Source organism: Cebus imitator, unplaced genomic scaffold (genome assembly GCF_001604975.1).
Source record: "Cebus imitator isolate Cc_AM_T3 unplaced genomic scaffold, Cebus_imitator-1.0 Scaffold82, whole genome shotgun sequence".
Lineage (NCBI taxonomy): Eukaryota > Metazoa > Chordata > Mammalia > Primates > Cebidae > Cebus > Cebus imitator.
Genome location: NW_016107397.1, coordinates 3305711 through 3316454, shown reverse-complemented (window position 1 = coordinate 3316454; position 10744 = coordinate 3305711). Strand labels below are relative to the sequence as shown.

The 10744-nt window shown below is 52.9% G+C and overlaps 1 protein-coding gene across 1 annotated transcript in view; it reads left to right on the top strand.

Moving 5' to 3' along the window:
• Positions 1 to 10744, top strand: part of MUC3A (mucin 3A, cell surface associated) — a 31892-nt gene that overhangs the window by 19782 nt on the left and 1366 nt on the right. Inside the window, exons 2-7 of the mRNA XM_017533534.2 lie at positions 5951 to 6136; positions 7858 to 7973; positions 8090 to 8154; positions 9078 to 9226; positions 9628 to 9693; positions 10049 to 10211. Coding sequence (XP_017389023.1) covers positions 5951 to 6136; positions 7858 to 7973; positions 8090 to 8154; positions 9078 to 9226; positions 9628 to 9693; positions 10049 to 10211 — 745 coding nt within the window. The remainder of the gene's footprint in view (positions 1 to 5950; positions 6137 to 7857; positions 7974 to 8089; positions 8155 to 9077; positions 9227 to 9627; positions 9694 to 10048; positions 10212 to 10744) is intronic.

Below are 10744 nucleotides of genomic sequence, written 5' to 3'. Positions count from 1 at the left end.
GCCAACCTCACCCACGACTTCTAGTTTCACCTCTCCAATCCCCACCACAGAGACCACCTCACACACTACTCCTAGCTTCACTTCTTCAATCTTCACCACCGAGACAACCTCACACAGTACTCCCATGTTCACCTTTACAATCCCCACCTCCGGGACCGTGTCACACAATACCCCAAGCTTCGCTTCTTCAATCTTCACCACTGAAACCACCTCAGGCAGTACTCCTACCTTTACCTCTTCAATCCCCACCACAGAGACCACCTCACACACTACTCACAGCTTCACCATTTCAAAACCCACCACCGAGACAATGTCACACACTACTTCCAACTTCACCTCTTCAATATCCACCACGAAGACCACCTCACACAGTACTCCCAGTTTCACTTCTTCAATCCCCACCACCGAGACCACCTCAGGCAGTACTCCTAGCTTCACCTCTTCAATCCCCACCACAGAGAGCACCTCACACAGTACACCCAGCTTCACCTCTTCAATCTTCACCACCGAGACCACCTCACAGAGTACTCCCAGCTTCACTTCCTCACTCCCGACCACTAAGACCACCTCACACAGTACTCCCAGCTTCACTTCCTCACTCCCGACCACTAAGACCACCTCACACAGTACTCCCAACTTCACCTCTTCAATAGTCACCACCAAGACCACCTTACAGAGGACTCCAAGCTTCACCTCTTCAATATCCACCACTGAGATCACCTCACAGAGGACTCCCAGCTTTACTTCGTCAATCCCCACCACTGAGACCACCTTTCACAATACTCCCAGCTTCACCTCTTTAATCCCCACCATAGAGACCACCTCACACAGTACTCTAAGCTTCACCTCTTCAATACCCACTACCGATACCACCTCACACAGCACTCCCAGCTTCACCTCTTCAATAACCACCACCAAGACCAACTTACACAGTAGTCACAGTTTCACCTCTTCCATTTTCAAAACAGAGACCACGTTACATACTACTTCCAGCCTTAGCTCTTCAATCTCCACCACCAAAACAACCTCACACAATACTCCCAGCTTCACCTCTTCAAAACCCACCACAGAGACCACCCCACACACTACTCCCAGCGTCACCTCTCCAATCCTCAGCACCCAGCCAACCCCACACAAGACTTCTAGCTTCACCTCTCCAATCCCCACCACAGAGACCACCTCACACACTCGTCCTAGCTTCACTTCTTCAATCTTCACCACGGTGACAACCTCACACAGTACTCCCAGGTTCACCTTTTTAATCCCCACCACCGGGACCACATCACACAGTACTCCCAGCTTCACTTCTTCAATCCTCACCACCAAGACCACCTCAGGCAGTACTCCCACCTTTACCTCTTCAATCCCCACCATAGAGGCCACCTCTCACACTACTCCCAGCGTCACCTCTTCAATACCCACCACTAAGACCACCTCACACAATACTCCTAGCTTCACCTCTTCAATCCCGACCACTAAGACCCCCCAACACAGTACTTACGGTTTCACTTCCTCAATCCCCACCACCGGTACCACCTCACACAGTAGTCCCAGCTTTACCTCTTCAAACCCCACCACCGAGACTACCTCACACACTAAGTCCAGCTTCACCTCTGCAATCACCACCATCAAGACCACCACACACACTACTGCCCGTTTTACCTCTTCAATCTTTACCACCGAGACCACCTTACTCTGTACTCCCAGCGTCACATCTTCAATCACCACAACTGAGACCATTTCACACACTACACCCAGATTCACCTCTTCGATCATCACCACTGAGACCAGCACACAGAGTACTCCCTGCTACCCCTCTTCAATCCATACCACCGACACGACATTTCACAGTACTCCCAGCTTCACCTCTTCAATGTCCACCACCGCAAGCACCTCACACAGGACTCTAAACTTCACCTTTTCAATCCCCACAACAGAGAACACCTCACACACTACTCCCAGATTTACCTCTTCAATCCCCACCATTGAGACCACCTCATACACTACTCCCAGCTTCACCTCTTCCATCCCTACCACTGACACCACCTCACACAGTACTCCCAGTATCACATCTTCAATCCCCACCACTGAGACCACCTCACGCAGTACTCCCAGCTTCACCTCTTCAATCCCAACCACAGAGACCACCTTACACACTAGTCCCAGGTTCACTTCTTCAATACCAATCACCAAGACCACCTCCAACAGTAGTTCCAGCTTCACGTCTTCAAACTTCACCACCAAGACCACCTCACACAGTACTCCCATCTTCACCTCTTCTATCTCCACCACCAAGACCACCTCCCACAGTTATCCCACCTTCACTCCTTCAATCCCCACCACCGAGACCACTTCACACAGTACTTTCAGCTTTACCTCTTCCATCCCCACCACTGAGCCCACCTCACACACTACTCTCAGCTTTACCTCTTCAACAACCACCACTGAGATCACCTCAAACAGTACTACCAGCTACACCTCTTCAATCCCCACCACCAAGACCACCTCACACAATACCCCCATCTACACCTCTTCAATCTTCACCACCAAGTCCACCTCACACAGTACTCCCAGTTTCACCTCTTCAGTCACCACCAAGACCACCTCACACACTACTCCCAGCTTTATCCCTTCAACAACCACCACGGAGACTACCTCAAACAGCACTACAAGCTATATCTCTTCAATCCCCACCACCAAGACCACCTCACACAGTACCCCCAACTACACCTCTTCAATCATCACCACTGAGTCCACCTCATACAGTTCTCCCAGCTTCACCTCTTCAATCACCATATCCAAGACCACCTCACACACTACTCCCAGCTTTACCTCTTCAACAACCACCACCGAGACCACCTCAAACAGTACTACCAGTTACACCTCTTTAATTCCCACTACCAATACGACCTTACACACTGCTCACATCTACACCTCTTCAATCTTCACTTCTGAGACCACCTCAGACATTACTTCCAGCTTCACCTCTTCAATCGCCACCACTGAGACCACCTCACACCCTACTCCCAGCTTTACCTCTTCAACAATCACCAGCAAGACCACCTCACACAGTACTCCCAGCTTTACCTCTTCAATCCTCACCACCAGCACCACCTCAGATGGCACTTCCAGCTTCACATCTCCAATTTCCACCAATGAGATGACCTCGCACAGTACTTTTAGTTTCACCTCTTCAATCCCCACCACTGAGATCACCTCCCACAGTACTCCCAGCTTCATCTCTTCAATCCTCACCACCGAGACCACCTCATTCAGTACATCCAGGTTCACCTCCTCAATTCCCACCACTGAGATCACCTCACTCAGTACTCCCAGCTTCACTTCTTTAATCCCCACCACCGAGACCACCTCACACAGTACTCCCAGCTTCACCCCTTCAATCCCCACCACTCAGATCACCTTACAAACTACTCCTAGCCTCACCTCTTCAATCCCCATCACTGAGACAACCTCACACAGTACTCCCAGCTTCACATCTTCAATCACGACCACTGAGACCACTGTATACATTACTCCCAGCTTCAGCCCTTCAATCCCCCCCACCAAGACCACCTCACACAGTACTCCCAGCTTCACTTCTTCAGTCCCCACCACTGAGACCACCTTACACAGTACTCCCAGCTTCACCTCTTCCATCCCCACCACCAAGACCACCTCACACAGTACTCCCAGCTTCACCCCTTCAATTCCCACCACTCAGATCACCTTACAAACTACTCCCAGCCTCACCTCTTCAATCCCCATCACTGAGACAACCTCACACAGTACTCCCAGCTTCACATCTTCAATCACAACCACTGAGACCACCGTATACACTACTCCTAGCTTCACCTTTTCAATCCCCCCCACCAAGACCCCCTCACACAGTACTCCCAGCTTCACCTCTTCAATTCCCACCATCAAGACCACCTCACACAGTACTCCCAGTTTCACTTCTTCAATCCCCACCAGTGAGACCACCTTACACAGTACTCCCAGCTTCACCTCTTCAATCCCCACCACTGAGACCACCTCACACAGTATTTCCAGCTTCACTGCTTCAATCCCCACCACAGAGACCACCTTACATATTACTCCCAGCTTCACGTCTTCAAACCCCACCACTGAGGCCACCTCACACAGTACTTTAGGCTTTACCACTTCAATCTTCGCCACTGAGACCACCTTACCGAGTACTCCCAGCTTTACCTCTTCAATCACCACCACTGAGACTGCCTCACATAGTACTCCCAGCTTCACTTCTTCAATCCCCACCATCGAGCCCACCTCACACAGTACTTCCAGCTTCACTTATTTGACCATCTACTCCACAGCCAGCACATCCACAACTGCCACCACCTCAACTCCCACTTCCTTGGAGACTGGGGTGACCTCCACAGCTGTAACTCCATCTTCTTGGAGTACAGACATCCCGACCACAACATTAATAACTGTTACGCCCTCATCTTTGGGCATCAGCACTTCCTTGACTACAGATACACACCTTCCCTCTACACCCACTGATGTCAGTACCTCACCATCCCTAACACACATCATTTTGTCTTCTCCCTCCATCTCAAATACAGAAACCTCATCCTTTGTGAGCACACCCTCTCCCACCATTTCCACTGTGAGAACGACCATCAGAATTACTGAAAACACCCCAATCAGTTCCCTTAGTACAAGTATTCTGGTTACACCTGAAAGCCCAACACATACCCCTCCTGTGCTGACCTCTGCCACCGGGACACAAACATCTCCTGTAACCACTACTCTCACCTTTGGAAGCACGGATTCCTCCATGTCCACTCTCGATACTCTTACCCCATCAACAACCTTGAGTACAATCATGTCAACATCAGAGGTGCCTGTTACTAGCACACATTCATCCACCCTTAAAACAACTCCTTCAACCCTCTCAGTGCAAAATTCATTCATGTCTCCAAGTGAGTCTACTACAGAATCTTTCACTAGGACAAGTACATCTACAAATGCAATCTTGACTCCTTTTAGTACCATCATCTGGTCCTCAACACCCACTACCATAATGTCCTCTTCTCCGTCTTCTGCCAGCATAACTCCAGCGGTCTCCACTACCACTCATTCTGCCCCTTATTCACCACAGATTTTCAGCACAGAAAATGTGAGTTCCTCTTCTATCACAGCCTTTCCTACTCTCTCTTCCTCTGCAACTACCAGCACTTCTCCAGCCAGCAATTCTCCGACCACAACTCTCACCAAAATAACCCCCTTTTCTTATATTTCTCTTCCCTCCATCACACCCTGTCCAGAAACTATAACAATTACAATAGTCCCCACCTCTCCCACTGATCCGTGTGTTGAAATAGATCCCAGCACTCAAGCTACTTCCACCACCACCCCATTAGCCGTCTTTTCCTTTACGACCAAAATGGTCACCAGTCCCAGCTCCAACAGTCTGCGAACTGCCCTTCCTACATATATGGACACTTCTTCTGTGACTCCAGGAAGTTTGCCCAGCATCACAACCAATGCTTCCAGTTCCACTGGCACTGGGACTGTACCCACAAACACAGTTTTCACAAGTACTCAAATGCCCACCAGTGAGACCTGGCTGAGCACCAGCTCCGTGATCCCCCCACCTCTTCCTGGAGTCTCTACCATCCCACTGACCACGAAACCAAGCACTAGCCTTCCAACTGTCCTGAGGACTTCAAGCAAGTCAACTCGCTCCTCCCCACGCACCACCAGGACTTCAGAGACACCAGTGGCCACTACCCAGACTCCTACCACCCTTACATCACGCAGGACAACTCCCGTCACTTCCCAGATGACCACACAGTCAAGGTTGACCACCACTGCAGGTTGGACCTTCTGCCTCCCTCTTCTCCCTCCTCCCTCCCCTGCAAAATTCCTGTGTCACTGAGGTCAGTCTGTATCCTGACCTTCCTTTTCTTCCCGTGTTTCCTAGGCACCTGTGACAATGGTGGCACCTGGGAACAGGGCCAGTGTGTTTGCCGTCAGGGGTTCTCTGGGGACCGCTGTCAGCACCAGAGAAAATGCCAGAATGGGGGTACTTGGGATGGCCTCAAGTGCCAGTGTCCCAGCACCTTCTATGGTTCCGATTGTGAGTTTGCTGTGGAACAGGTGGATGTAGGTGAGTCGCCAGAGCTATACCTTCTGCACTTCCCCAGACTTATCCATGAGTATGACCTGGAGGCACCCATGCCGTTTTGCCCAATCCTTCCCTCCCTGCCATCTCTCCCATGCCCTCCGCTGCCCTGTGTCATGCTCCTCTCTCCTCATCCTTAAGAGGTGGCTGGGAACCACATTCCCTTCTAAGCCCATTTCTTGACTTGGGTTGCTTGGATATATATCCGTTTCCAACTGCGGCTGTACCAACACACACAAACCTGGCTGCTGAAACACCACGACATTACCAGGTTACAATTCTGTAGATCAGAAGTCCCATGTGGGTGTCACTGGGCTGAAATCCAGGCATCACCAGGGCTGTGTTCTCTTCCAGAGGCTCCAGGGAAGCATCCATTTCCTTGCCCTTTGCAGCTTCTGGAGCCTCTCATGTTGCATGTGACAGGGTCCCTGGCTCCATCTTCCAAGCCAGCAAGGCTGCATCCCTCTGGGTCTTTCTCCCATAGCCTCATCTCACTCTGATGGACTCTGGGCTCCGCTATTGCTTCTTCCACTGTTAAGGACTCTGTGAGGACTTTGGATCCTCCCTGAATTGTCCATGTTAATTTTTACAAGATCAGCTGATTAGGCCAGGTGTGTGGCTCACGCCTGTAATCCCAGTACTTTGGGAGACAGAGGCGGGCGGATCACCAGAGGTCAGGAGTTTGAGACCAGCCTGGCCAACATGGTGAAACTCTATCTCTATTATAAACACAAATGTTAGTCAGGTATGGTGGTAGGTACCTGTAATCCTAGCTACTCGGGAGGCTAAGGCAGGAGGATCACTTGAACCCAGAAGGTGGAGGTTGCAGTGAGCTGAGATTTCACCACTGCACTCCAGGCTGGATGACAGAGCGAGAGCGAGACTGTCTCAAAAAAAAAAAAAAAAAAATCAGCTGATTGTCTTGTAATCTCTGCACTTTGGAAGTCCATGGGGGGAGGATTGCTTGAGGCCAGGAGTTCAAGACCAGGCTGTGCAACACAGTGAGACCCCATCTCTACAAAAAATTTTTTAAAAAATTACCTGGGATGGTGGCATGGTGGCATGTCCCTGCGGTCCCAGCTACTCAGGAGGCTGAGGTGGGAGGATCAGTTGAGGCTTGGAGGTCAAGGCTGCAGTGAGCTGTGATCCAGTCACACTGTTGTGCTCTGGCCTGGATGACAGAATGAGACCCATCTCAGCAGTAAAAAAGAGCTAGGCTGATTAGCAATTGAATTCCATCTGCACCTTGATCCTCCCTTGCCATGTGGTATATAGCATACTCACAGTTCTGGGGATTAGGACGCAGATACCCGCCCACCACGGGGGTAGCTGGGAGGGACCACAGGCTCACCGCTCTGTTCCTGCCTGCTTCCTCTCATCTCCACACAATCTCTCTCTCTCTCTTTCCTTCTTTCCTTTTCTTGACAGAGTCTTGCTCTGTCACCTAGGTCTGAGCGCAGTGGCACAATCTTAGCTCACTGCAATTTTTGCCTCCTGGGTTCAAGCGATTCTCCTGCCTCAGCCTCCCGAGGCACAATGCATCCTTGAATTCCTACCTCTGTTCCTGCCTCTGTGCATCAGTTCTCAGGGATCTTGGAGAGGAGCAGCAGGAGGCGCCTGGGGGTTGGGGGGAGGTGGTGGTGGTGGTGGCGGCATCAGACAAAACCAGACGGAGAAGTGACTAGGGACATGCATGCTGTGTGCAGACTCAGTGGAGGCCGACGTGGCCATGGAAGTGTCTGTCGACCAGGAGTTCTCCTCTGACCTCAACGACAACACTTCCCAGGCCTACAGGGATTTCAACAACACCTTCTGGAATCAGGTAAGGGGCAGGGGGAGGGGAATTTAAAGTTCTCCCCTGGGTGTGAGGTTGGGCGTGTGGGTGCCCTCAAGCCCTCAGGTTCAAGACTTTGAGCCCTGGGGTCCTTGGTGTTCCAGATGCAGAAGATTTACGCAGACGTGCAGGGCTTCACCTTCAAGGGTGTGGAGATCCTGTCCCTGAGGTAGGAGACCCATCTGGGGATGTGCAGGCGGTGTTGGGTGGAGGAAATGTGTGCACAGAAAGAACCCATTCCTTGCTTTTGTAATCATGAGATTTTATAAAGAGAGGGGTGTAGGGGGGTGTAGGGGGTACACAAGGAATCACTCCTTGGGGTATTTTTTGAGATCGTTTTCTGGGGCTATTTCTCTGGAGGAGGGGTGGCGCCTGTCTTCTTCAGCACGCTTGAAGGAGAGAAGTTACAGGGACATGTGGGAAGGTGGTGTCTGGATTGGTGACTTCATCTTCCTCTGCTTTGCCCCTGTTCTACTGGGTGGGTCAGCATTAGAGAGAGAAAGAGAGAGGAAGAGAGAGAGGAAGAGAGAGTACATCCAGGGGTACCTGGTGAACGATGGCATGATACAACACACAGAGAACATCAGGCTGGGTGTCAGGGCTCACACTTGTAATCCTAGGACTTTGGGAGGGCTAGGTGGGTGGATCGCTTGAGACCAGTTCAAGACCAGCCTAGACAACATAGTGAGAAGCCATCTCTACAATAATGATAGTAATAATAAAATGATTAGCCAGGCTTGGTAGTGCATATCTGTAATTTCAGATACTTGGGAGGCTGAGGTGGGAGGATCACTTGAGCTGGGGAGTTAGAGGCTGCAGTGAGCTATAATTATAACACTGCACTCCAGCCTGGATGACAAGGGAAGACCTTGTCTCTAAAAAACAGAGAGAGAGAGGAAGTCTATCATGTCAATCATTCCTTGTCCTGCCTTCCCAGGCTGACCAAGTCAGGGATGCTGGCAGCCTCTTCTGAAAAGGATGCCATGACCTCTGCCCCCTTTCCCCTTCTGGTGCACGTCGGTTCGTTCTGGAGGTTCCCCTCCAAGGACCTATGTGCCCATGGGGCACTTTCTAAGGCTGCGGACCCCTCAGGAATGGCAGCATCGTGGTGGACTACCTGGTTCTGCTGGAGATGCCCTTCAGCCCGCAACTGCAGAGCCAGTACGAGAAGGCCAAGACTGCATTGAAGGACGGGCTGCAGAACGCCAGCCAAAATGCAGACAGCTGCAAGGACTCCCAGAGTGAGCCCGGGCTGGAGGGAGGGGCCAGGGCCAGAGCCGCTACCCTAGCCCACTCCAGCTCAGCCAGGGGGCCTCTGGGCTCAGGTGCCAGCCCTGTGGTACCTCTGGCAGGTTGGGAGAAGGTGCAAGAGTCCACACACAGCAGCATCAAGGGTGGGGCTAGGGAGGGTCTCCCCAGGACGTGGGTGCTGGGGAAGAGAGCCCCTGAGCGTCAGGCTCAGCGTTTCCTGGATGAGATGAGGGAGGGAACAGGAGTCTTCTTTCATGGCCCCTCCACACACCTCCAGAGGGAGAGAGCCCTCGCTGCCTTCCCTGTGCCTGTCCTGATTTCTGGCCCTAATCCCTTGATCTTAACCCCTTGACCTGCCCCTCCCATTCCCTCTGTGCCTGTGTTCCCGCAGCCCTGTGCTTTAAGCCTGACTCCATCAAGGTGAACAACTACAGCAGGACAGAGCTGACTCCGGAAGGTGAGGGTGGGGTAAAGGGCTGAGTGGTCTTCCGTGGCCATGACTCCTGCCACCAGAGACATTTGCCCATTGAAGCTGGGGGGCAGGGAGAGGCCTTCGACGGAGGCAAGTGATGTGACCCAGGGCAGCCTTTCCTGCGCTGCTTACTGGCTTCCACCTGAGGACAGCAGGGGCCACGAGGAGAGGGTGAGGGTGCTGGGGTTGGCCTCCCCTCATCTAATCCCAGGGTCTACCCCACGGCACCCCACCAGGAAATGGAGTCCTGGTCGCGCATTTTCAGAGGCACCGTAATCAGGCCCCTGGATAGAATGGATGAGGTCCTTGTCTCTCTGCAACCCCCTCCCCAACCCCCTAGCTATCTGCCGCCGCGCCGCTCCCAAGGGCTATGAGGAGTTCTACTTTCCCTTGGTGGAGGCGGCCCGGCTCCGCTGCGTCACCAAATGTACGTCGGGCGTGGACGGCGCCATCGACTGTCACCAGGGCCAGTGCATTCTGGAGACGAGAGGTCCTGCTTGTCGGTGAGGCCCCACCCACCATCAGCTACGCCTGAGCCCCGCCCACTCATTCCAAGATGAAACCCCACCCCATGCCCCGCTCCGGCTCTGCCCCCAGGCCCTATGGTGGAGCCTGGTCCCCAGAGTCCCGCTCCAAGCCCATCCCCCTTACCCTAAGGTGGAGCCGTGTCTCAGAGCTCTGCTCCACAGCCCTAAGGTGGAGCCCCGACTCCTTGCCTAGGATGGAGTCCCACCCCTCTCCCTAGGGTAGAGCCCCGCCCCCTGGTTTCAGCGTGGAGCCCCCGCCTCCTCCTTCTAGGATGGAGCCCCGTCCCCTCAGTCTAGGGTAGAGCCCCGCCCCCTGGTTCTAGGGTGGAGCCCCGCCCCCTCGTTCTAGGGTGGAGCCCCGCCCCCTGGTTCTAGGGTGGAGCCCCGTCCTCTGGTTCTAGGGTGGAGCCCCGCCCCCTCGTTCTAGGGTGGAGCCCCGTCCCCTGGTTCTAGGGTGGAGCCCCGACCCCTCGTTCTAGGGTGGAGCCCCGTCCCCTGGTTCTAGGGTG